Source organism: Scyliorhinus canicula, chromosome 12, assembly GCF_902713615.1.
Source record: "Scyliorhinus canicula chromosome 12, sScyCan1.1, whole genome shotgun sequence".
Taxonomy (NCBI): domain Eukaryota; kingdom Metazoa; phylum Chordata; class Chondrichthyes; order Carcharhiniformes; family Scyliorhinidae; genus Scyliorhinus; species Scyliorhinus canicula.
The window spans coordinates 10,067,705-10,094,424 of record NC_052157.1 but is presented as its reverse complement, the minus strand read 5'-3'; the positions used below and the strand labels follow the sequence as shown (position 1 = coordinate 10,094,424).

At 42.4% G+C, this 26,720-nt stretch overlaps 1 protein-coding gene across 5 annotated transcripts in view; it reads right to left on the bottom strand.

Annotated features, from left to right (window-relative positions):
* The window catches only part of pias1b (protein inhibitor of activated STAT, 1b), a 170,851-nt gene that overhangs the window by 125,323 nt on the left and 18,808 nt on the right, over nt 1-26,720 (bottom strand). Inside the window, exon 1 of one of the 5 annotated variants that reach the window (XM_038814872.1) lies at nt 24,002-25,184. The exons of 3 other annotated variants lie outside the window; for them this stretch is intronic. Coding sequence is in view for 1 of the 2 variants with exons in the window: in XM_038814870.1 (XP_038670798.1) it covers nt 5,851-5,877 (27 nt within the window). In the remaining variant the exon portion in view is untranslated. Of the gene's footprint in view, nt 1-5,850; nt 5,960-24,001; nt 25,185-26,720 lie in introns of those variants that run through there. One more of the 5 variants, XM_038814870.1, reaches the window with a different exon arrangement.

Genomic DNA, 26,720 nt, shown 5'->3' with positions numbered 1-26,720 from the left:
GACGCAATCGGGACTCCTGGATGGCATGTTGCCTCCCTGGCGCAAGGGTCAAGGATGCCTCGGAGCGGCTGCAGAACATTTTGGGGTGGGTGCGCAGCCAGCTGTCATGGTGCACATAGGCACCAACAATATAGGTAAAAAAAAATGGGATGAGGTCCTACAAGCTGAATTTAAGGAGTTAGGAGTTGAACTAAAAAGAAGGACCTCAAAGATAGTAATCTCAGGATTGCTACCAGCGTCACGAGCTAGTCAGAGTAGGATTGTCAGGATAGATAGGATTGCATGGCTCAAGAGATGGTGCAAGAGGGAGGGATTCTAATTCATGGGGCATTGGAACCGGTTCTGGGGTAGGTGGGACCAGTACAAACGGACTGCACCTGGGCAGGACTGGAACAATGTCTTTGGGGGTGCGGGGGGGGGGGGGGTTGTTTGCCAGAACTAATGTGGCAGGGGGATGCGATCCAATGTAGGAAGTCAGAAACGGGGCCAGAAACAAAAAGCAGTAAGGGAGAAAGTGTAAGGTAAATGAGCTTGTTGCACACATTGAAATTGATCGGTACGATGTTGTGGGCATCACAGAGGCGTGGCTACAAGGGGATCAGGGCTGGGATCTAAATATCCAAGGATATACGTCAGGGGTGGGCAAACTTTTCCGTGCAAGGGCCACATTCAGAAATTCACAATTTTAAAGGGCCGCATAGTATATTAAGTAAAATAATTACTTCACCCGGTTATGATTCTGGGCGCCTCATATAGAACATAGAACAGTACAACACAGAACAGGCCCTTTGGCCCTCGATGTTGTGCCGAGCAATGATCACCCTACTCAAGTCAGCGTATCCACCCTATACCAGTAAGTAACCCAACAGCACCTCCCCCCCCACCCACCTTAAAAAAAATTTTTAAACAATTTAAAAAAAAAAAAAAAATTTTTATGACCTGGTGGGCCGCATAAAGACCTTTGGCGGGCCGCAGTTTGCCCACCCCTGATATACGTCCTACCGAAAGGACAGGCAGATGGGCAACGGGGGCAGGGTTGCATTGTTAGTAAGGAATGAAGTTAAGTCGATAGCAAGGAACAATATAGGATCAGAAGGCATAGAATCTCTGTGGGTAGAGTTGAGGAATCGCAAATGGTAAAAAGACCCTGATGGGAGCTATGTACAGGCTCCCTAGCAGTAGTCAGGATGTGGGCAGAAAATAAATCAGGAGGTAGAAAAGGCATGTAAAAAAGGCAATATTACAACAATCATGGGGAACTTCAATAAGCAGATGGACTGGGAAAATAAGGTTTTGGATCCCAAGAAATAGAATTTGTAGAATGTCTAAGAGATGTTTTTTTGGAGCAGCTTTTTTGGAACAGGCAATTCTGGATTTGGTGATGTGTAATGAGGCAGACCTGATTAGGGAACTTAAGGTGAAGGAACCCTTAGGGAGCAGTGAACACAATATGTGTTTCTGGCCCCGTTTCTGACTTCCTACATTGGATCGCATCCCCCTGCCACATTAGTTCTTGCAAACAACCCCCCCCCCCCCCCCGCACCCCCAAAGACATTGTTCCAGTCCTGCCCAGGTGCAGTCCGTTTGTACTGGTCCCACCTACCCCAGAACCGGTTCCAATGCCAGTGAATAGAATTTACCCTGCAGTTTCAGAAGTTACCCTGCACTTTCAGAAGGAGAAGCTGCAATCAGATGTAACAGTATGAAATGAAAATCGCTTATTGTCACAAGTAGGCTTCAATGAAGCTACTGTGAAAAGCTCCTAGTCGCCACATTCCGGTGCCTGTCCGGGGAGGCTGGTACGGGAATCGAACCGTGCTGCTGGCCTGCTTGAAAAGCGAGCAGAGAACAACTAAAAAAGCAATGGGGGGGGGGGGGGGGGGGGGGAGAGAGGGAGAAGAGAGAGAGGGAGAGAGAGAGAGAGAGAGAGAGAGAGAGAGAGAGAGAGAGAGAGAGAGAGAGAGAGAGAGAGAGAGAGAGAGAGAGAGAGAGAGAGAGAGAGGAGAAAAAAGGAGAGAAGAAAAAAGGAGAGAAGATGAAGTACGAGTGCAAGCTAGCTAGCTAGTAATATAAAGGAAGATAGATTTTTTTCAATATATAAAAAGGTAAGAGAGGGGCAAAAAATAGACATTGGACCACTAGAAAACGTGGCTGGAGAAATAATAATAGGAAACAAAGAAAGGCAGACGAACTGAATAGTTACTTTGCATCGGTCTTCACAGTGGAAGACACCAGTGAAATGCCAGAGGGGCAGAGGTGAGTGCAATGACCATTACTAAGGAGAAGGTTCTGGGGAAACCCAAAGGTCTGAAGGTGGATAAGTCACCTGGACCAGATGGACTACACCCCAGGGTCCTAAAAGAGATAGCTGAGGAAATTGTGGAGGCATTAGTGATGATGTTTCAGGAATCACTGGAGGCAGGAAGGGTCCCAGAGGGCTGGAAGGTGGCGAATGTAACACCACTGTTTAAGAAGGGTGAAGGCAGAAGATGGGAAATTATAGGCCGGTTAGCCTGACTTCGGTCATTGGTAAGATTTTAGAGTCTAATATTATTAAAGATGAGATCGCGAAGCACTTGGAAGTGCGTGGTAAAATAGGACTGAGTCAGCACGGCTTTGTCAAAGGGAGGTCGTGCCTGACAAATCTGTTAGAGTTCTTTGAGGAGGTAACAAGCAAGTTAGACAAAGGAGAATCAGTGGACGAGATTTATTTAGATTTCCAGAAGGCCTTTGGCATGGTGCCGCATAGGAGACTGTAAAATAAGTTAAAAGCCCATAGTGTTAAGGGTAAGGTCCTGGCATGGATAGAGGATTGGCTGACTGGCAGAAGGCAGAGAGTGGGGATAAAGGGGTCTTTTTCAGGATGGCAGCCGGTGACTAGTGGTGTGCCTCAGGGGTCTGTGCTGGGGCCACAACTTTTCACAATATACATGAATGATCTGGAAGAAGGAACTGAAGGCACTGTTGCAAAGTTTGCAGATTATACAAAGTTCTGTAGAGGGACAGATAGTATTGAGGAAGCAAGGGGGCTGCAGAAGGACTTGGACAAGCTAGGAGAGTGGGCAATGAAGTGGCATATGAAATACAATGTGGAAAAGTATGAGTTATGCACTTTGGAAGGAGGAATCTAGGCATAAACTATTTTCTAAATGGGGAAATGCTTCGGAAAGCAGAAGCACAGAAGCACGATTCTCTTAAGGTTAATGTGCAGGTTCAGTCGGCAGTTAAGAAGGCAAATGCAATGTTACATTCATGTCAAGAGGGGTAGAATACAAGACCAGGGATGTACTTCTGAGGCTGTACAAGGCTCTGGTCAGACCCCATTTGGAATATTGTGAGCAGTTTTGGGCCCCATATCCAAGGAAGGTTGTGCTGGCCTTGGAAAGGGTCCAGAGGAGGTTCACAAGAATGATCCCTGGAATGAAGAACTTGTCGTATGAGGAACGTTTGAGAACTCTGGGTCTGTACTCGTTGGAGTTTAGAAGGATGAGAGGGGATCTTATTGAAACGTACACGATAGAGTAGACGTGGAGAAGATGCTTCCACTTATAGGAAAAACCAGAACCAGAGACACCATCTCAGATTAAAGGGACGATCCTTTAAAACAGAGATGAGGAGGATTTTTTTCAGCCAGAGGGTGGTGAATCTGTGGAACTCTTTGCCGCAGGAGGCTGTGGAGGCCAATTCACTGAGTGTCTTTAAGGCAGAGATAGATAGGTTCTTGATTAATAAGGGGATCAGGGGTTATGGGGAGAAGGCAGGAGAATGGGGATGAGAAAAATATCAGCCATCATTGAACGGCGGAGCAGACTCGATGGGCCATATGGCCTAATTCTGCTCCTATGTCTTATAACTGAAGATTAGACTCAATTTCACAGGTCAGGATTTCATTCTCAGCGTAGCCAACCACACTTTAGGGTCACGCTCCAGAGCAAAGGAGAGAAAAGGCATCCCATTACAAACACAAAGGAGGAAAATTTATATGGAATACCTTTCTTTAAATCTTTCGAAGATGATGGGCAGTATCCTCCCAATTTGGGGCCAAGCCCTGAGGCGGCGGCGGCGGGGGGGGGGGGGGGGGGGGGGGGGGGGGGGGGGGGGGGGGGAGGAATTTCCTGCTGCGGAGGCCAGAAGACACGCCAAATCTTCCGGCGCCAACCTAATCAGTTATCCAGGTATTTTGCGCCATATTCTGTGGCATGGCAGGCCTGTCGTCAGCACATAGTCCGTTGTCTAGTTCAGGCACCATATTTAAGAGGTGCCCAGCACCACTGACCCAGTGGAACCCCTCCGAACCTGGAAAGTTCACCTGCAGATGCTCCCCCTGACCCACTTGTGGTGTTCCAGGGTCCAAGTGGGTCAAGCCTCCACCCCGAACTCTGGAGACAACCCCAGGCATTGTTCCGCTGTGTCCTGACATCTGCACGCCACACTGTTCCGTTCCAAACATGCCTCGTGTCAGCGTGTTTTCCTGCCAGCATCACGCCGTGGGGAGTTCAACCTTCACCTGCAAATTAGTTTCACACTATAGCACCAGCAGAACATCCCGCTGTCCATTCAAACCGTCGAAAAACAGATGTTTGAACCTCCTGCCATATTCTCTTTCTCTCCATCCCCCCCCCCCCCCCCCCCCCCCCCCCCCCCCCCCCCCCCCCCCCCCCACACGACCGTCATCGAACCTGCAGGGACTTCGAAGAATTCCGCCCAAATGTCTACCTTTTCTCCAGTCAACTCTTTTAATTTCAGTTTTCTGAGCAAATAAATATCACAAGATAAGCTACAAAAGAATTTAAAAGAAATTTCAACGAGCAAATTAGAAAATCTATTGCAAAGGCAAGGCGTTGCCATAAACTACAATGACATAGCAATTTACAACACAGAAACCGTTTCCAACACCCCACATACCATGAAGATAAGCCACCACAAACTAATCTCTTTAGTATGTGATCAGAACTTGGGTGGACCCTATGAGTCAAGCACACAAATCTATAATTGGCTCAATGTCATTGTCCACATACAAATACCTTAACTTTGACCTTTTGGGTAATCCTAATCCTTCTATTCTCTCTAATCGCCCACGCTTAATTCACCTCCAATACAGTGGAGCATTTATTTTTTTTCATAAAATGAGTTTCATTCTTGCATTTCAAGTATTGTTCTATATTACTGAGCTCGCATCGAGTCCATAAGTAAAAATTATGCAAATCAACTCTGGTGATGAAAAAGGCTGAAGGAAAATCTTTAATTTGTTATTTTACAGGTAATGAGCCAAGAGATGAATAGCCTCTTGGGTTAACCAAACTGCATAAATTACCTCCTTTGAATTTGGGTAGATGCAGAATGTCACACAGACTGGCAAATGCCACTGGTTTAAAAATATTGCCCTGAAGTACGTACAGTTATCAAAATGTAGAGGCTTCAGTAAGGCTACAACACCAGCCTGACTACCCAACAGCCTTCTCCACTCCCGCCATTTAAAGAATTTGGATATTGCCCAAGATTAAAATAAAGATGCTGGCTCCATGCCCTACTGAACGAATCTTGCAGTGAAATTGCAGAACTGTTCACATTTTTGGAGGTGGAGAAAGGCCCAGCGTAAAAAATAATTCCAACATAAAATGCTCAACCAATCAGAAAACAGGGAATTTAGGATTTAAAAATAAACGACCGAACCTCTCAGTTTAAGAACCATCATATTTTTAAGAAGTAAAACAAAACAACTGGCCCCAGTTGAACATAATCAACCACTGAAGTAAATGAACTTAAGGCCAGCATGACACACCGATGGGTACGAAACAAATTTATGCCTACAGAATCTCACACATCATTTGCAATCACAGTGGGGATTACCCAGTGGTGGGCGAGCACGTCTCCCATAGGAAATTTGATACCCCGAGGCTTTTCTTACACTTTTTTAAAAAAGCAACAGTTCCAAAGCAGCGCTCCTGGTTTCATCTTTGTCATCAACCAGGGAAAGCTGCAAAGATACAATAATACATTTTTAAAACAGGAACTAAACAGAATGAAAACTACTTTAAAAACTCCAACCCCTTAATTTTAACATTCTCCCCCATCACTTAGCACAGCACCAGCATACCACAAGCATAAGAGGAAGATTACATGGAACTGAGCCATTTTCCATTACATAAATAGTTACTGAGAAATGTGGTCCAGATTAACTGTTAGTTACGTGGGTCTTAAATAACTGCCATTTGACATTTTGCCTCCAGTCACACTGAATGCCACAAAAAACAAATTCTAATTACACATGCAGTTCAGCCATGCTCTTATCAAATGGCAGAACAGGCTTGAAGGGCTGAATGGCCTGCTCTTGCTCCTATATTCCTCGAAATTTAAAGAAAGCAAAAACCAAGAGAGATCTTAGACAGAAAATGCTGGAAAATCTCAGCTCTTTTTTACCAAGAGAAATCTTCATATACTCTAAACCAAAGGTGTATAATTCAACATACTAATTAGGGCTCTTGTAGATTTTTCTAAGTTGCACAAAGCGACTCACTAATATGGAAGACTAAGAGAGCTTGCTGCACATCAATCCTGTATCCAATCCTTCATTTAATTCTCCTTTATCAGGTGTACTTTTTACATTCAACTAACTCATCTCTTTCAAACAGTAAATGATGAGGTTCGTCTTCAGACAAGACAGCGAGACGTTTTGAAAACTGTTTTCTATTTTCAAGAAAAGCGCACCTAGAATTGGGTGCAACTCCCACAAATGAAAGCTAAATAATCAGATATTACACACGTACTTAGAGCGTCTAGTTAGTAGAATATACTTTAGATTGTTTCAAGCCTTGAAATGAGACCGCAAAGCTGCTGTTAAAGATTCCAATATCCAGATTAAGGGCAGTTTTCAATGTCTTGGGACTGAATTATGAATGGTATAAATGCATCTCCCCACAAAAAGGAGTTGTTTTTAGCAGTTAGCTTGTGCATAGACACCACGGTCGAAATATTTTTTGAGGGCTCTTTGAGAAAATGAACTACTGCCTCGCATAATTTGATCAAGGGATATCTTTTTGATCTTTGGGAGACTATCTTTTGATTATCCTTTTTACATTTGAGGGTCGGAGGTGAAATCGGGCAAGACGTTATGATCGAGAAAAAAAAACTGATGACAATATCAGCATAGAAGTGGATCAAACATATCAAGGGTGTCGACTGCCACCTAAAAGAACTGCCATTCCTTGACCCAGCTCACAGGGAACAACTTAGAAAATACATCAAAATGTCTGGCAACCATGAGTCAAACATCAGGCACATTGGAAAGCAACTATAAGAATCTAGGTTGACCTTAGGATCCATCTATTCCACAAACCAGCGGTGTAAAATGGCCCCACCAGTGCTGAACTTGTCATCATCCATGAGCTACGGTTGCCTGCTGTCTGAAAAGTCTCTGTTCAGCACCCAAATATAATTCGCAATTTACAATAATAAAATAATATTACTTCCCCAATCACTATTATCCCCACAGGAATATAAGGAAATTAAAATGGGACGGACCTTCACTCCATTTCTTGCTACCCCCAATGACATTTTCAGTACAGGCAGTTCCCTGGCCCTGCTCCTAGCCTAGTCACTGGGTCTCCGACTGCCTCCACTCTTCTCTTTATACTTTTTCCGCTTCTTCTCTTCTGCCCTGGGCCTCAGGTTCCAGAGGATGTTGCATGGGTTGGACTCGTGGCCAGCATAACTGCACCTCGACTTCAATCAATGGAAATTTCTTCCATCCAGCTTTTGCTGCTCCTCCAATCATAGAGCAGAATTCTCACATGGCCCTGCCGGCGGGTTCAAATGATCAGCTCACGATTTAGCACTACTACCATGATTTTGCACTGAAGTCAATAATTTTCCTCACCAGCTTCATTTACTTGAATTTTACATCCTTTCCATAAAGATATTGACTTGTCGAAGCGCTGATTCATAGATGCCAGCTACGCCTCGATACCCCATCCCAGAGGCTAACCTTCATGAGCAATCCAAGGCAATGAACATTCGCAAGCTATTCGACAATGAGATCACATCCATGCCCAAATCTAAACCTATCCTTGCCCAGGATCGACATATTCCCGCCAAATAGGTAGTTGATTTTTTTTCCTTCCCAATTTCCTTCAATTGATTAGAAGTCAATTGAAGCTCTGTCAGAGCTTTCCCAGCAGAGATCAGTTAATGGCACAGACCAGGAACCAAATTGAAGATCGTTGTCTTTATAGCACATTCACAGAGTCTTCACCAATTGAGTCAGCAAAGGAGCAATGTTTGCATTCAAACTGACATTTGCTGTAGAAGGCTTTACAGATGAAAGAACAAGTTGAGCCAATACCATTATTTATTCAGGAGAGTACTTTACAGTTCTGCGCTGTCAGCACACAAAAAATGCCCAGCTAAAATCCTAGTAACAGTTGCGTAACTTACAATCTGCCATTATACGTTTGTTTTGTTTTTTGACAGATTCACAAGTAACTCACCACTGAAACCTCTGAAGTGACAAGTATTTTAGAAATCATATTAGTTAAGTTCTCTCCACATCACTTAAATCAATGTCTTGGGTTACTGTGGATATGTTACCGTCAAGATCTCAGACTTGTACCAGGTCCCCAATTCCCATAACTGGCATTACTGGGAGAATGCAGTCTGGAACAAATTATTATATTAGTTTGAAGCTCTGTAATCACAAAAAAAAATTCAAAGTAGTACAGTCCTGCTTTCCAAACTATAAACTTCTTTTAATTCCAAATGAATGCTCCAGGAAAGCTGGTGAAGGGCCTTAGCCTCTAATTCAAGACATTACACAAAGCTGGAAAGTATCATTTATTCAAGAAAAACTGACTAGGAAACCTAAAAAGCCTTGAGGAAGGAAAGGAGGGAGGGCCAAGGCACAGCAAGAGTTTTGAGCTGCAGCAAAACAACACAAGTTGGTTTGATTGAGTTTTGTTTCTACACATTAAAAACTAATTTATAATTGTACATAACTAATGGAGGTGTCAAGAATGGCGCTGGTTATCTTCCTTGGATTTCTAGAGTATACTTCATTGATTCAGTTTTTCCCAAACACAAATCTTTTAACTAGCGATAACTACAACAGTCTACAATAGCTTAAATACAAGGTTTATACTGGGTAAAAATCCTGGAACTCCCTCCTTAAAAGCAGTAGGTGTACCAACACATGGACTACAGTGTTTTAAGAAGCGGCACACAAGCACCTTTCCAGGGAAATTAGGGGTGGGAATAAATGCTAGCCTAGCTAGCAATGCCCACAACACAAATTAATAAAGAAGAAAACTGCAGTTTTGATCCATGTTTCTTCTTTCCCTCACTAGTTATAAATTCCTCCATTGGAAATGAGTAAATACATCCGACTCTGCTATACCTAACCTGAGAACACGATGAAAGCACGAGACTTCATGAAACAAAGCCATGTTAAACTGACGTCTTCTCTGAATTACGAATTATGATTCGCAAAAGTCTGTTAGGTAGGACCAAAACTTCACTTAGAGGTTTCTTGGGGGTGGGAGGGGGTCAGCAATGAAATAAGGATGGCGAAAGAGGTGGTAAACAGAGAAGAAATTTTTGAAGTGCCTCCAAAAGAAAAACTTTTGCAACAAAGGTTTAATCTCTTCAGGAATGTGGCTCACATTAGCCAAGTTATTCAGTCTACGAGAATCCCCATGTTCCTTACAATTTTCTCTGAAGGGGGCAGATTACATTTGTTTATCTGTGCCCACTGCTGCAGACTAATGGCAACGGATTTATTCATGCTGGTAAAAGGAAAAAGAAACTATTTTATTTTCCTGGACTGCATCCAAATGACTTCTTAAAAAATCACAACTAGGGATAGAATTTTGTTGCAAGCCTACAAAAAAAAATAGGGAAAATAATAAACAAGATTTTTTTTTAAAAATCTTTCATATGAATTAAAATTGTGAAACAAGCAATTGGTTACAAAATAGAACTGTTATGAATATTCAGAATTTACAGCTGAAATGACAACCTGTGCAGGTCCAATCATATTTAATAGTGATACAATACTCCATGCAGCTTTGTCATGTCCAAAGTGCCACATTTTTCCTTCCAACTCTGCTGAAAAAGTTATTTACATAAAATTATATCCAAATAAAAGTTGAGATTAGCTAACCATGTGCTAACCTGTCATTTTTTGAATAAAGTATTCTTTAACAAGTTTAGCTTCTATTCATTTTTCATGGTCTTTAATTGACCTCAGAATTTATTAGATAAGCTAGCCTCAAACTGATCTCAGAATGGTCTTGGCTAGGACTTGGAGTTTTGAAGTGACGCTGTGACCTGCTCCACCTCAGCTGCAGCATGTCATGCATTACACAGAATTTATAGTGCAGAAGGAGGCCATTCGGCCCATCGAGTACACTGGCCCTTGGAAAGAGCACCCTACCTAACCCCACACCTCCACCCTATACCCTATCCCCGTAACCCCACCTTACCTTATTTGGACACTAAGGGCAACTTAGCATAGCCAATCCACCTACCCCTACACATCTTTGGACTGTGGGAGGAAACCAGAGCACCGGGAGGAAACCCACGCAGAAACGGGGAGAATGTAGAGACTCGGCACAGACAGTGACCCAAGCCGGAATCGAACCTGGGACCTTGGGGCTCATTGTGCTAACCACTATGCTACCCTGCTGCCCCAGGTGCAATGTTGTAATTATTGAGACTTGCTAGCAATGAGATTCATTTACTTCATTCTGAGTTATCTTTTAGCGTGTATTCCTGTTTGGGAGCTGACTTCAGATGCCTGCTGTGCTTATCCAAAATGACAACCGTCCGAGGAAAACGAATCTCCAGATAAACTTCTGATTCAATATTTTTGAGCAGTGCCTGCTCCCCTCAGAAGGTTCCTTCCTCTCTCGAAGGCAGCAGTACATGCTGGTTATTTATTTATTTTAAAATACATCAACCAACCTCCAGTACCTTCCCAAGAGATCATTCTTCATGTGCAAACCTAGTGGGTGGGTTTTTCCAGACTATTCAAGACCTATTTCATAGGTAAGCCCAATGCTGTCCTCATTTGACATCCACACACAAGCAATTTCCATGCTTAGAAACAGAGGCACTGCCTCAACCATCAGAACAACCTTCCTCTGCTATACTTTAAAATAACACAAAGCTGGAAATTCAGAAGGAAGCAGGTCTCTTCAGCAAGAGACTGAACACTCGTTATGTACCAGGACGAATACAAACATTTGCTAGGTCGGTTTCAAAATTATTTTTTACTGACTGAAAGCACTTATAAAAATATGGCAAAATTAACCGTCAAATATTAATTAGTTTAAAAATCAATTGACAATTTACTAATGGGCAAAGAGAGCAGTGCAAAAATGTAATACAGTTCTGATATTCATGAGAAGCTGGGAACCAGCAATTTCCCAGCCTACGGTACTGTCACTAGTTATTCAAAGGTCTATTTTAAGCTACCATAAAACCCAGAGTGCATGCCCTGTTTTACAGATGCCATCTCCATGACAACGGAGTGAAATCAGATTTATAGCAAATGTACACTACATTTATTATTATTTATATAGATCAAGAAATATAAAATTGTTCAAATAAAGTTCTAGGTTTCTCCTTACACCTTCCAATACGTAGAGAACAATACTACCTGCTTCAGATTACATCCTATCCTCACCGCTTCCATCATACCAAATATTTGTACTTATACATGATAAGAAATCTCTACAATATGCAACAGAACCCCAATGCAAAAGCCAAGACTCTAATGAACTATTGGGGGTGGTGTAATAAGCTATGCAACAAAGCTGATAGTGGACATGGTGGCATTACGAGGCAATTCAGAGGAGGTTCATCAGATGGAGTCTGGGGATGAAAGGGTTGACGTACGAGGAGAGATTAAACAGTTTGGACTTCTACTCGCTGGAGTTCAGAAGAATGAGAGGGGATCTGATCAAGGTATATAAAATACAAAGAGGGGTTGATAAAGTAAACGTAGGGATTGCTAAAGTAAAAGTGGACCAAATGTAACAATAATCTTTATTAGTGTCACAAGTAGGCTTACATTAGCAATGCAATGAAGTTATTGTGAAAAAACCCTAGTGGCCACACTCCGGCATCTGTTCGGATACATGGAGGGAGAATTCAGAATGTCCAAATCACTACTTGTGGGAAGAAACCGGAGCGACCAGAGGAAACTCACGCAGACATGGAGAGAATGTGCAGAATCCACACAGACAATGACCCAAGTTGGGAATCGAACCCGGGTCCCTAGCGCTGTGAAGCAACAGTGCTAACCACAGTGGTACCGTGTCGCTTCTCTCTCTCTCTTTCCCTCCCCCCCCCCAACTTGTGGGGCAATCTGGATCAAGGGGTCACACATACAGGTTAAGAGGCAGTAGATTTAAAACTCAGATGGGGACGAACTACTTCTCGCAGAGGATGGACTTGCTGCCCCATAAGTGTAGTGGCGTCTGAATCATTAAATGATTTCAAGAAGGAGATAGATATATTTTGGATTTTAAAACTGGTTAAAGGGATATGGGGAACAGGCAGGGAGGTGGACTTCAGACCAGGAATCGATCGACCATGATCTGATTGAATGGCGGCACAGGCTTGAAGGGTTGCATTGCCTATTTCTGCTCCCAATTCCCACGTTCCTATGGAAGAGATGGATTATGAAGGAGCCTTATATAACAGCAAAGAAAAGGGTGAAAATAAAGAAATGACAAAAAATAACTGAGGCTAGAAGCAAACATTTTAAGAGTGACTGACAGCAATTCAAGAAGTAGGATGGGGATATTCATGGAGCCACCTCCTCCTCAGAGTACCCAACATACCATCACATCCAGTCAGGTATGTTGGTGGACAATGAGGAAACTTTAAGGATATCCCCAACCTCTGCCACGGTGAAGCCCAGCTCATGTAGGCAAAAGAGGCAAGTTTTTTCAAGTGTCTTCAGTCAAAAGTGCCAAAAAGGCAATTCTACATGAACAATTATATAGATAATAATAATCTTTATTATTGTCACAAGTAGGCTTACATTAACACTACAATGAAGCTACTGTGAAAATCCCCTAGTTGCCACATTCCAGCGCCTGTTCGGGTACACAGAGGGAGAATTTAGGATGTCCAAATTACCAAATCGCACGTCTTTCGGGACTTGTGGGAGGAAACCGGAGCACCTGGAGGAAAGACATGCAGACACTGGGAGAACGTGCAGACTCCGCACAGACAGGGACCCGACCCAGGAATCAAACCTGGGACCTGGCGCTGTGAAGCAACAATGGTAACCACTGTGCTCCCGTGCCACCCTACTTGGATGCCAATATCAAGCCAATTCTGTTAGTAACAAAAGGTGTTATGAAATAGCGAAGTAGGGGGCCCAGTTTAGCTCAGACAGCTGTCTAGACAGCTGACTCGTAATGCAGTGAGGCCAACAGTGCGGGTTCAATTTCCGTACCAACGATGGTTATTCATGAAGACCCCGTCCTCTCAACCTTGCCCCTTGCCGGAGGTGTGGTGATCCTCAGGTTAAATCACCACTAGTCAGCTGTCCTCCTCAGAGGAGGAAGCAGCCAATGGTCATCTGGGACACTGGTGATTTTACAGTGAAATAGGTGACTTCCCGGGACAATGTGAAAGATTTTTAAGTGTACTGACTGATAGTGAGCTGTAACCAATGGATTTTGCTCAATAGTGGAAAGCACGGTTAACTCAACAAGTAACTCTTATTTTTAAAATAAATTTAGAGTAGCCAATTATTTTTCTTTTCAAATTAAGGTGCAATTTAGCATGGCCAATCCATCTAACCAGCACATCTTTGGGTTGCTGGGGTGAAACCCACACAGACATGGGGAGAATGTGCAACTCCACACAGACAGTGACCCAGAGCCGGGATTCAAACCCAGGTCCTCAGCGCCGCAGTCCCAGTGCTACCCGCTGCTCCACATGCCGCCCCCAACAAGTAACTCTTCTAACAGGAGTTACCAAATAGCACTTAGGATCAGTCGCCTCCAATTTTTTGTTTCCTTCCTATCCCAAAGCCAGACATCACCACCCTAGCTAAATTGAATTAACTATTCACAGCCCAGTACTCTTTTGTACTCTAAAGCAAACCGATTCTCATTCCCTCCATTGTGCAAAATCTCTGATCCAAGCAAAAACATTTCAATTATCCACTTGTTTATGTTCATCGCACAAATAGTCAAGTGTGAATTTCAGCTACATTCACATGTGTAAAAATGATAGTCAGCAGTTTTCCATTTCTGTTCAGATTGAATTTCTGAATGAATAAAATGAGCTGTGGTAGAAACATTTAGAAAGGGCTACTTCTTGTAGAATGTATGGAAAATTTGTTCCAAGTACATTTCCTGGCAAAGAGTTGGAAATATCTTTGGAATTATCTACACCTTAAAGTTGAAATTGCTGTTGAATTGGTTCCAGTAGGAAAAAAAAAAATCAACCCGGGTGGAGGGCAACACTGGGACTCTCCAGCATATTGTTTAACTGTGGCATGACAGGTCAACAGATCAGCAAGTTCCCACACAATAACATTTTGGGGGACTAGTGGGTAACTGCACCAAGTGATGTGTAACTGAGACATACAAAGCAGAAAGTTCAATCCCACTCTGTGTGGAGTTAACTGATCTCAAATAATAATAATAGCCTGTTTCTGGACTGCAGTGATTCTGTGATTCTAATACAGCAACCAGGTGGCTGCTACCAGTCTAAGTCAAGGAAGGGAAGGGAATGGGAAATATCAACCAGGGTTATGACTTTTGATCACTAGTCAGGGACTCCTGAAATCTGATGTAACAAGACTTGTGTAAGGCCCAATGCCAGAACCGGCTAATCAATGGATCTGCTGAAAAGTATACATCACTCTGGGTCAATAATAACACTTTTGCTGTTTCTCTCTTCTACTCCGCCACCCACCCTCCCCTTATGGCTGCCCTCATTAAGATCAGTTTACAAAAACCAGGGATTGAATAAACTTGGCAGATAACAATGCAAAGTATCCAGCTAATAAAGCAGACTCCAATACTAGCACACCACTGGAGCATGCATTACCTCACTTCATCAGGGTTAACTGCCAGACCATCAGTGCCACAAGTGAAAATTACCATGCATCAAAACAGCAAGAACAGTACATACACTTACACAATAGCCATTCCTGGAATCAGCATGTACGGACACGTACAATTCCAGCCCCTTAAAATCCTCGGGCAACCAGAATCAACTACGTATACAATAACATATACTGAATGCGATGTCAACATGAAAAGGACAATACAGTAAACAATGTTAATATCTGTACAACCGCACAGTGTGAACAAATTAGGGTCGTTTACAGCTCTGTACCACACCCATACTGTGACTCCTTAAAATCAATTCTACATATCAGCCCAATCCCAGCTGACTGTTGATGTAATTTCAATGTACTAGGATCTTCGCAAGATTCTCATTCTACATCCTGCTAAAGTTTTGTAAAAATCACCCGGTGCAAAAAGGCAGAGTCACACAAAGGGTCACACAAAGGGTCACAAAAACCCTTTTAAAAATGCTGGCTAGGCCAGCATTTATTGCCCATCCCCAGTTGTCCTTAAGACAGTGGTGGTGAGCTGCCTTCTTGAACCGCTACAGTCCTTGAGGTTTAGGCACACCTTAAGGGAGGGAGCCCCAGGATTTTGACCCAGCAATAGAGAAGGAACGGTGATATATTTCCACAATAAGATAGTGAGTAACTTGGAGGGGAATCTCCAGGTGGTGATGTTCCCAGGAATCTGTTGCTCTTGTCCTTCTAGATGGCAGCAACCATGGGTTTGCAAAGTGCTGTTGAACAAGTTATGGTGAGTTCCTGCAGTGCATCATACAGATGGTGCACACAGATACTATTGTTGGACAATCGAGGGAATGATGTTTCTGGAAGGGGTAGCGATCAAGCAGGATGCTTTGTTGTCGATAATGCTGGGCTTTGAGTGTTGTTAAAGCTGCATTCATCCAGATAAGTGGAGTGTATCCAACTTGTGTCTTGTAGATAATGGACAGGCTTTGGGTAGTCAGGAGGTGAATTACTTGTCACAGGATTCCTAGCATCTGACCTGCTCTTGTAGCTAGTTATTTTTATGGTTAGTCCACTTCAGTTTCTGGTTAATGGTAACCCCCAGGATGTTGACACTGGGAGATTCAACAATGGTACTGTCCTGGAATGTCATGAGGTGATAATTAGATACTCTTTTGTTGGATATGGTCACTGCCTGGCACTTGTGTGGTGCCAATGTTACTTTTTAAAAAAATTTAGAGTACCCAATTATTTTTTCCAATTAAGGGGCAATTTAGCATGGCCAATCTATCTACCCTGCACATCTTTGGGTTGTGGGGGCGAAACCCACACAGAGGGAGAATGTGCAAACTCCACAGGGAAAGTGACCCAGGGCCAGGATCAAACCTGAGTCCTCGGCGCATGAGGCAGCAACACTAGCCACTGCACCCCCGTGCTGCCCCTGTGCCAATGTTACTTACCACTCGTCAGTCGAGGCCTGAACATTGTACAGGTCTTGCTGCATTTTGGTATGGACTGCTTCAGTAACCGAACAGTCACGAATGGTGCTGAACCATTGCGCAGCCATCAGCGATCATCCCCACTGATGACCTTATGATGGAAGGAAGGCCACAACCATCTTCCTTTGTGCCAGGTATGATTCCAACCAGTGGAGAGTAGTCCCAGATTCCCATCGACTTCAATTTTGCTGGGGCTCCTTGATGCCATACATAATCATTACTATGTTGATGTCAAGGACAAGCACTCTCACTTAATCTCACCCGCCTCTAATCCATTGATTGTCTACACCACTGCCTTGGGAAAACGGGCAGCATAATCAAAGACACTCCCACCTGGGTTATTCTCTCTTCCACTGGGCAGAAGATACAGAAGTCTGAGAATACACACTAATTCAAAAACAGCGCCTCACTCACTGTTATCAGACTCTTCGTGACTGGACTGATCTCTCTCCGCATCTTTTCTACTGTTGTAGCACTGTACTCCGTAAGCTTCACCCCATGTCTATGTATTTACCCCATGTCTATGTATTTACATTATGTATTTATCATTGGTAGGTCCTTTTTTTTCATGTATGGAACGATCTGCCAGGACTGTACACAGAACAATACTTTTCACTGCACCTTGGTACATGTGACAATAAATCTAAATAATCTCTGGAGTTCATCTTTATAATAATAATAATCTTTATTGTCACAAGGAGATTTAAATTACCAGTGTAATGAAGTTACTGTGAAAATCCCCTAGTTGCCACACTCTGGCACCTGTTCGTGTACATGGAGGGAGAATTCGGGGGGGGGGGGGGGGGGGGGGGGGGAAGGAGAGAAGGGATAAATTGGGGCAGTCATTCAAAATAGCCTCCCGATCAATGAGGAGCCAGTTCTGCCGGCAAATTCAGCTCCCCGGTGCAGGAAATCTTTCTATGTGTGGCCTCGACAGGGAGAAACACCCGATGACCAAAAAACACCACCACTGAGAAACACCCTGCCAAACCCACCCGAAACCGAACTTGGGCGATTTTCTGGGTGAATTGCGCCCATTATCTGTAAGATATGATTCCCCGAGTATCACTATGTCAGGCTGTTGCTTGATTGGTCGGAGAGACAGCTCTCCCTTTTTAAAATAAATTTAAAGTACCCAATTCATTTTTACCAATTAAGGGGCAATTTAGTGTGGTCAATCCTGCACATCTTTGGGTTGAGAGAGCGAAACCCACGCAGACACAGGGAGAATGTGAAAACTCAACACGGACAGTGACCCAGAGCCGGATCGAACCTGGGACCTCGGCACAGTGAGGCAGCAGGGCTAACCCGCTGCGCCACCGTGCTGCCCTCAATTTTAACAACAATCAATAATGGTTTCATGGTCATCATTAGACTTCAAATTCCAGGTGTTTTATTGAATTTAAATTCAATGGTGCCATGATGGGATTTAAACCCGGGGCGCTGGATTACTAGTCTGGCAACTTTGCCACCATCTGCCACAGCTCTATTCATGATCAAAATTAAAGTGGAGCTATGTATGTTCATTTTCTTTTAAAATGTTGCTTATATTTCTGTAACTTGCCACTGAAACATGCACAAAGTTAATTGTCTGGGTGCTGTTCAACCATTCCACAAACGTTACACAAATCGACCATGTAGCTTCATCTGCACTGTGACGTTCTTATAATGCTCATAGCAATGCGTTTGTCGTCTCAGGTTATTACACCTTAAAAAACCTAACCTTTATTCCAAATACTCTTCATAGCACAATCAAAATGTCAATTCAGAAGCCTAAAAACCAAATATCTGAATTAGGTTTCCCACCTGGATGTCAATCATATCATCCTTCCATTTAAACAAAGCTCTGAAGCATATGAGTCGCAAGTTGTTTGTCTTGGAACATTTCAACACTTAATAAAAGATGTTGTAAATTTCCATGCACCAATAATGATAAACAAACAGAAACTGAATTGAAAAGAAAGGAAAGCACGTCATTTGTATCCAAGGAGATAATTGAAGCAGTAAGGTACAAGTCGTCATGTATGTGCTCACCACTGCAAATCCAGTAGAATCATTTCTACTTTACAATTTGTTGATTTAAAATAACTCATTTTAGTGGATAAACTTTAATCCATATTACAAAACATCTCCACTGGAAAATCTATGGAATAGATGCAGAGGGAGATGGCAACGTTGATTCTTTCAAATGCAAATCTGGCAAGATTCCTTTCGGAAAAGATTTTGGGAAACAGCATTTAAATTGAAGCATGACATGTAGCAGGTTTGGCATGCTTGGAAGGAACAGGTGATTTTGGATTTCCACAGCTTTACACCACTGGGGCTTTCCTCGTCTCATGTCTGGGTCTGTTATAAACAAATGGATTGTGATTGCCACGATTTGTTAACAATGATTATGGGTTCTATGCAACTAGCAGAATGGTAGACAGCAACAGATTATATGTACTGTGGTATTTTTCGTCTAGCAATTCCTACCCATTCAATTCTGACAGCACAAAGCTAATACAAGTTAACGTGGCAGGTGTCATTCTGTACAAAAAGTCCAATTTACAAAATTGAACTGTAGGCTTATTAGAACACCTGACTTCGCCACTGAAGGTGCATGAAGTAATGTTTTCTTCCCATTTTTTAGTCTGTTTGTCTGTAAGCAATACATCTCAAAATCTACCTGACAGATTTCAACAAAACATGATGCATAGATTGGGCATCACCCATGAAAAGAATGATTGTTCTTTGACAAAGATACAGATTCTGGATCCTGGAGATTGGGCAAATTGAGCTTTTTTTTAAAATAGTGTTGCAGATTATTTTATTAAGAATATTTGCTGTTGATTGTTTTAGAATGCTGTGGATCACCTCAGCTGCTATGGTGGAATTAGATAACTGTCAAGAAGTGCAGATTGTTGGATGAGGATTGACCTGCAGCCTCCACAGTGAGATGTCATTTTTTTTTTTCCAGCTTTGTAATTACAACCACCAACCAGTCAGGAAAATGGCTCTAGCAAGAGCTGCGGAATTATAATAACACTGAGTCAAAACCCAGCATGATGGAGGTATGCCAAAAACTGAGTGGCTTCATCATTTGAATCTTCTTGAGAAGAGCAGGTCCTCAAGGCTCCCCTACAAAAAATGCCTGCTCTTCCCAGTCTATTTCTTTGCTGCTGAAAAGAGATTTCCCCATCAATATATCTTTCTTGCTACACAAAAGCAGTAGCCTCCCTCTGATCAACACTTCTCTGGACAGCACAAGCCAGATCAGGAACTCAATGGAGTGAGGGAAATGAAAACGCTTCTTCACACTCCAATGGTACTCCAATGCAGTACACTATTTTACCAAGCTGATATAATTAGTTAAATATACTGTACAAAGAACAAATAAAAGTGCAGCACAGGAACGGGCCCTTCAGCCCTCCAAGGCTGCACCAACCATGCCGCCCATCGAAACTAAAATCTTCTACAGTTCCGGGGTCCGCATCCCTCTATTCCCATCCTATTCATGTATTTGTCAAGATGCTCCATAAACATCACTATCATCCCTGCTTCCACCACCTCCTCCGGCAGCGAGTTCCAGGCACCCAGTACCCTCGGTGTAAAAAGACTTGCCTCGTACATCTCCTCTAAACCTTGCCCCCATCACCTTAAACCTATGCGCTCTAGTAATTGGCCCCTCTACCCTGGGAAAAAGTCTCTGACTATCCACTCTGTCTATGCCCCTCATAATTTTGTAGACCTCTATCAGGTCGCCCCTCAATCTCCTTTGTTCCAACAAGATCAAACCAAGTTTATTCAACCTCTTCTCGTAGCTAAGGCCCTCCATACCAGGCAAGATCCTGGTAAATCTCTTCTGCACCCTCTCTAAAGCTTCCACATCCTGTATTTCTATGTCGTAATATTGGTCCATAATTTTGTGGAGCCGTCACATAATAACTACAATTCTATTTTGTTCCCATTTACTGCCATAGGTAATAATAGTGCAGACATCTGAAAAACAAACCATGCCACTAAAGACAGAGCACCAGATGGGACCAGCTAGGGGAATACAACACAGCGTAAACCAGGAAGCAGAGAAAATCTTACCACACCATTTCCTCCATTCCTGAACTCACCTACCAGGCTCTTGGTAGGGAACAGATCCACTGGCATTGGCTATGTTAGGTGGCAGAAGTGTTCTTCCTCGGTAAAATAACTTGTAACTATTCACCAACTCAGCTTGAATAGCTACCAGGATCGCGCTCTTTCATATTGTTAGATAAATGCAACCTTTTTGAAATGCAATCCAGTTTCATCTCTCCTTATCCACACTTCACCGACCATAAAACCATGACTATATGGTTGTCATAACATTTAACTTGGAGAGTTAGTGCATTGTCTAATTTTGCATAAAGTTCAATATCATATCCAAGGACCGTCACAATGGATTCTAAATTGAATATCTGTGTAATATGTTTTAGTATCATTCTCAGGATGTGAAACCATTGGCAAAATCCAACATTTATTGCTCACAGTAACTGCACTATGCATGTGCTGCTGGGCCATCTTCTATGAACCGTTGAGTGGTTTCTCTTTTAAATGATAATTCAACAGCATTGATCATCTCCACCAATTGCAGCTAATCGGTAGCATAGTGGTTAGCACAATTGCTTCACAGCTCCAGGGTCCCAGGTTCGATTCTCAGCTTGGGTCAATGTCTGTGTGGAGTCTGCACGTTCTCCCAGTGTGTGCGTGGGTTTCCTCCGGGTGCTCCAGTTTCCTCCCACAGTCCAAAGATGTGCAGGTTAGGTGGATTGGCCATGATAAATTGCCCTTAGTATTGGGTGGGGTTACTGGGATAGGGTGGAGGTGTGCGGTTGGGTTGGGTGCTCTTTCCAAGAGCCGGTGCAGACTTGATGGACCAAATGGCCTCCTTCTACACAGTAAAATCTATGAATCTTCTATGAATCATTTATTTCCAGATATTAAAAAATGAATTTAAATTCTCACAGCCATGGTGGATTTTGAACACATGTTCACGAGATTGTTATCCAGCCCTCTTGATTACTAGTCCAGTAACAATCTCAAAACCAAAATACCACTACAATTTCGAAAAACTGACTGAGGTGAGGGATCAAAAATTAAATGAAAATTAAACATATTTGGAAAAAAACATGACCTTAAAGACTGACTTATCTAAATCATCCAAAAATCCTAATGCCATCTAGCTCAGGTGTTCTAATTTGTGTGATTCAATGCACCATATGCAGTAAACCATTGAAATTCAGATAAAAGATTCAGGTACAAGCTGCAGCTTTTAAGCACAACTCAGTCAGTGCAGCAGAAATGTTGCAGTCTCTCAACAGGAAAGCAAGTCAACCAAGGATCCTGGCGCTACATGATGCTCACATCAGAGACAACGTATTGCCAGGCCATTAATGAGGGGCTCAGCTGTAACATTCACAATGGTTCAACAGCCTAACAATAGTGTAGATTTATAGATGAAGAATGGCCATGTTGGAAACTATAGAAAAGCTGTCTTTGGATGAGGATTTTGCCTTTCCCTCTTTTTGATTATAATTGTGGATCGTTTTTTTCCTGTTCCAAAGAGTTGCACAAACTGAAACTATTGAAAATCGCTTATTGGTCATTCACAGATGTTGACTAACATCCTGTATTTCAAATTTGCATGTTTTTCCCCCTGGAAAATTCATCTCTGCCAGCACACAAAGTACCCTTTTCATCGTATTTATCATATGCTCTATGTTTTCATGTATGGAGCGATCAGTCTGGACTGTACGCAGAACAATACTTTACACTGTACCTCGGTGCATGTAACAATAAATCTAAATCAATCAAGCTGAAACCTAGAAGTCAAATTCAATTGTGAGGAAAGGCTATGATCCAAATATACCACAGCTAAAGTTAATGGGCCAACCTTCAACTCTCCAAATTTAGAAGCTGTTCAACTGCACTCACTGGTGACAATAAACTGAGCGGTTTCAAAATCCTATTTAATTATTTTCTTGCAGGGAAAAAAAAATCCAATTGAACAATTACAAGTTGAAAACGCTCATTTGAGCAAATATGCTGTAATGCAACTTTAAATCATGAACCCAAATAATTTCCACCTATATTGTGAGGACATGTGGACTTCAACTCCAATTTCAGAATACTTTGAAGGAAAAAATTATGGAGGGCAGCATAAATCGTATGAAAACTGAACAGACCATCTGGAAATGCAAGCAGTTAAAACTTAGTGAGTGGAAATGCAAGGATTATTACAAAGACGAACAGACTTCCGTTCTTGTGACTGGCACATGTATTGGATTATAGTGAGATAGTTGTGCATTGGTCAGCCTCAGTCTCACTTCCAGACCCATCTTGGTAAAATGGCAAGACAAGTCTAGAAAGGCTGGATACAAATCCTGATGCAATGGGTGTCTTGAGATGCTCTACTCATTCCACACACATGGAGCTGAACCATCTTCAAGGCTTTCAGATAGAGGACATTCTCATTTGCACAATCTTCTAGAGCCGGGGAGACAAATCCGCAGAGTTTCCATGGGTAGGAAACTAATCGGCTACTCTCTTACACATACTGATGTCCTGGTGCGGTCACTAGAATATTTATGGCATGCAAATTCACTGAAATAGTAATGCTGTATAGATTATCACACAAATAAAACTCCGCAGGTCAATATAACCAGAGATAGTACAGCCAAGCCAGTTATGCTCACCCAACATCTACACGCATATTTTCTAACAGTTGTAAACATAATTAGGATCAGGGCCAGTCACTTGTCTCCCTGGGCCACAGTGCTTGAAGGCTTCTAACTCATTCAACACAGACTGGGAGATCTTAATGTTAAGCACAGGAGCCATTTAATGATCATTACAGGATACCCCAGGTTCTTATAACAATAATAATGTTATAATTAGATCCTAATAATCTGATCCTAATTATAACATTAACAAGGTAATCTTTCAGTATTTTTATACTAGAATTGCACAATAAATCGATTAAAATATTTCTGTGCCTCATGGTTTAATAAACCCGATACATTTAGTACCATCCAGAAACACTATTTTCATTGGCATCTAAAATAAATTCTATTTAAATTTTGCCTGCCCACACCGCCAACTGCATAGAGTTAGAATACTTTCTGCAAATAAGATCCAAAGAAGCGTGGGATGTCACAGTCAAAGCGATACCTATAGCCGTTTCCAAAATGAAGGCTTTTACCACACATTAACATGCAGCATCTCAGCCAATCAAAGCACTCAACTAATGGATAATATAGTTCAATAGTTTCCAGTCACAAATTTCCAGTCAAACATAATTAATAAAATAAAAAGCACAATCCGAACAGCAGTTGTTTACCTTAAATTTTTTTTTTTTTAAAAAGAGTTCTCTCACTGTACTTCAAGTTTCAATAAATCCATAAAGGGAAAAATGACCTACCAGCCAGTCAGTTCACTCGATAAACCATAAGTATTCTCTCACAGATTTCAGCAAAACAGAATAGTTGTGAGAATTCTTTCTACGACAACCGAGAAAAGAGACACCTTGTACGATTTTAGATGTCTGTGTAACAGCAGGGGAAGAACCAGCTAAAGGTGTGAGCAACAAAAATGAACATATTTTGGTTATATTGGCTCAATGTGTAATTTTCCCTCTTCGGTGTGTGCATCAAAGAGTAAAAGAGCCTTAATTCAGACCACTGATCCACTCCATTCAGATCCACATATTATTCTTGAACAAAAGCAAAATCCTGCAGATGCTGGAAATCTGAAAAGGAAACAGAAAATGCTAGAAATTCTTATGTCAGGCAGTATCCACGAAGAGGAGAAACAGTTGACATTTCAGTTTAATGACTGACAAAAGGTTATTGGCGTGGAACGTTAACTCTTTCTCTCTTACCAGATGCTGCTAAACCTTTGCATTTCCAACATTTTCTGTTTTATTTTAATCATTCAATATGTATTTCTCTCATCATCTGTTGACTCCCTTCTTTAGAGAATCCTAATTTCTTTCCACCCCCTTCTCTGGGAAAGAAAATAAAGCAATACTATCCTCAATCTGTGTAATGAGCCATGCATGCAAAGTAATTGGCTTGGCCCAATTTAAAAGCCAGCATCATCAAGAGTTAATTTAATCCTCAAGTCTCATTCATGTCAGCTGATTAAAAACAAATTTCAGTTTTGTTTTTAATTGTTAACGGCTATAAACAACACCGCTGCATTTATAATGGCAATCCATACCTAGAACACAAGGCAGGGCTACCAATTCCCATACAGAGAGTAGTGGACTATTCAACAACTGCCATCTCCTTCTGAGGTCATCCCTCGGGATAGACAATGATAGTTTGCCAGTTCGCTCAGAACCCAATGTCTGATCAGCAGTCTCTACCACATGCAGGGCAGATGGTACTCAGAAGGGTCAGGTAGAGGAGTTGTTTGGATATTTGTGCACTCTCTTCGATGCCGTACCTTCCGATCTGCGTCTTCCCATATCTTGATGTGTTCGTTGCCTTCCCAAATGAACACTCGTCATTTTGTTCAGTCACAAGCCAGGGACTCGCACGAGTTGGTGGGGATGTCTGACCACTTCATGGATGCTTTGTGGACACACCTAAAGTCTTTCTGCTGTCCACCTGGGAGTCCCCCGCTGCAACCAAGTTTCAAAATTCTGGTTTATATGCCTGACTTGACTTTGCTGAACGAAGTTGATTTTGATTGATTAGCGCCTCGATGCTGAGAATGTTGACGGGAATGTTGACTCGGGAGAGGACACTGCTGTTGGACCGCCTTTCTTACCACCAGATTTGGAAGATTTATTCTGCCACCTCTTGCACTTTTTACCCCCAAATGCGCAACTGATCCAATGGTTAAATCTCCAAACTGGGGCAGCACGGTGGCACAGTGGTTAGCACTGCTGCCTCACAGCACTGAGGACCCAGGTTCGATCCCAGCCACGTGTCACTGTCCATGTGGAGTTTGCACATTCTCCCAGTGTCTGCGTGGGTCTCACCCCCAAAAATGTGCAGGGTAGGTGGATTGGCCACACTAAAATTGCCCCTTAATTGTTGGGGGGGGGGGGGGGGGGGGGGGGGGGGGAGGAGAAAGGATTCGACACTTCAAATTTTTTAACAAGTGCCAATTGCAGCGAGGTGTTTGGCTTACGCACAGGATCCTATGAGAAATGTACAACTAAACATTCTACTGGACACCACTAAAAGTATGACCTAGTCAAACTTAGTTATGCAGGCACATTTATTATAGTACTACGCAAATGCCTTTTTACCAAATCCAAAAAGATGTTTAGCCCAGCCGTTACATTCAAATCCTCTTGATATGAACTCAAATCAGGACAATGGATAGACCAGAATACTAGACTATTAAACCGTGTGCAACACAGCCAAGCCTGGTTTTGTCCAGATGCTCATCTTCCGGCAAAGAATAGTGATTAATAGTAGGAACCATGTTTGTTTTCCCACTTCCTGGCCTAACGGCACAGAGGCCCAGTGTGGTAGCCCCTGTCATCTTATTGAGCTTATCCAATTTGCCAGGAATCGGAAATCAAATTTCCAACCTTTTGACTTCTTGGGTTTTACTATTTAACCCTAGAGGCTTGTTCAAATATTCATTTAAAATGTTGAATTTTAGAAAAGGTGAAATTCAGGAGCTGTCAAGTTAAGCTTTTATTTTTGTCCGTGCCATCTTCAACCCAAAAACAGGACTATTTTAAAAGGTAAACTCCTTACAAAGGCACTTTTAAAAAAATAAATTAAGAATACCCAATTCATTTTTTCCAATTAAGGGGCAATTTAGCATGGCCAATCTAGTTACCCTGCATATCTTTGGGTTGTGGGGGTGAAACCCCCGCAAACACAGGGAGAATGTGCATACTCAACACGGACAGTGACCCAGGCCCGGGATTCGAACCTGGGTCCTCACGCCTTGGTCCCAGTGCTAACCACTGCGCTGTGTGCCGCCCTGTCTATTTACATATTAGGCACTTCAATATATTTAAGTGAACAAGTAGGTCAATCTATGAATTTCCCTGGAGTGTGTTGCTTCGTACAAATTATACAGATTTTATTCAGAGTGTAATATTTTGGGATACATCAGCATCTTGAGACTTGGCACATGGTAAATTGAACATTCTGGGGAGGGGGATA